This window comes from Meleagris gallopavo, chromosome Z, assembly GCF_000146605.3.
Source record: "Meleagris gallopavo isolate NT-WF06-2002-E0010 breed Aviagen turkey brand Nicholas breeding stock chromosome Z, Turkey_5.1, whole genome shotgun sequence".
Classification (NCBI taxonomy): domain Eukaryota; kingdom Metazoa; phylum Chordata; class Aves; order Galliformes; family Phasianidae; genus Meleagris; species Meleagris gallopavo.
In genome coordinates this window covers 2037039-2038164 of record NC_015041.2, presented here as the reverse complement: position 1 = coordinate 2038164, position 1126 = coordinate 2037039, and the positions used below count along the sequence as shown (strand labels likewise).

The window sequence follows — 1126 nt, the reverse complement described above, 5'->3', positions numbered from 1 at the left end:
ACAAACGAATTAAAAAATGAAATTCGAATGTGTTTTCAGAACTAGCTGCATTCTATCCCTATTTTTCTCATCTCTGTTCCTATTTCTTGTACCTAAAGCACTGTAGTGTAAGTACTGTACAATTTCCTTATGCAATTCATTAAATACTTGCATAACCATTAACAATATGACACATACAACAGCTATTTAAGCAGGAAGTCATAACACAATTTAAAAAATCACAATAATAAAAGCCACTCTTACAGAACTAATGCTCTTCCTATTAAAAATTAAATAAATTTTTGCTAATGCAAATTCATACCTTGCATCTTCCTTGTCTAAGACGAGTATCCATGGCTTAAAGAGTCCAGCAATAACTGAATACAAGGACTGCAATGCTAGAAAAAACAAAGTGAAGAAGATTATGTCTCAAATCAGCAGTCATGAACAAATTACTTCTCCAAACCTGGAGAAAATGTTCTCTCCTTATTACAACATTGTATCAGTTCTCTATAATCAAAAATTGGATGCCCAAGGCCTGTAACTTTAATCAATACTACGACTGTTTTAACAACAATCATAAGCATTTTGTACTGTTTAGATCTTATTATTATTATTATTTACTTTAGAATATCTTTCAGATTGCAGGCGTAATAACTCACAAAATGTTTATCCACATACTCAAATAGAAGATGCAGAGACAATTTTCTCCAAATTAAAAACCATATACCATGATACCGTGATGACACCGAGTTCTCCCCTGTTTCCAAACCTGTGCTCAGAGCAAAAGATCGTATTCTTCTTTAAAGAGGGATCAGTTCATAAAATAATCTGAAAGCAAACTCTGGATCAGGAAATTTAAAGAAGGATCCTCCAGCAAGCAGGAATATAAGAACAAAGGAAGTCCCAATTGGCTCTCTGCAGAGCTTGTTTGTATTTCAAGGCTGTCATCGTTACACAAATAAAGAGAAAATTAAATGGCCTTTAACAGAAGAAATCAAGAACAAGCACTCAGCTTCAAGTCATGTGAAGTTCTCTACAGAGAGTAAGTAGCATTTAAGTTCTTTACAGAGAGAGTGGTGAGGTTCTGGAACAGCTGCCCAGAGAGGCTGTGGATAACCCATCCATCCCTGGAGGTGTTCAGGGC

The 1126-nt window shown here is 35.1% G+C and overlaps 1 protein-coding gene across 1 annotated transcript in view; it reads right to left on the bottom strand.

The window, feature by feature from the left end:
- The window catches only part of EPG5 (ectopic P-granules autophagy protein 5 homolog), a 63306-nt gene that overhangs the window by 24672 nt on the left and 37508 nt on the right, over positions 1 to 1126 (bottom strand). Inside the window, 1 exon segment of the mRNA XM_019610156.1 lies at positions 244 to 408. Within this exon segment, the coding sequence (XP_019465701.1) occupies positions 244 to 408 (165 nt within the window).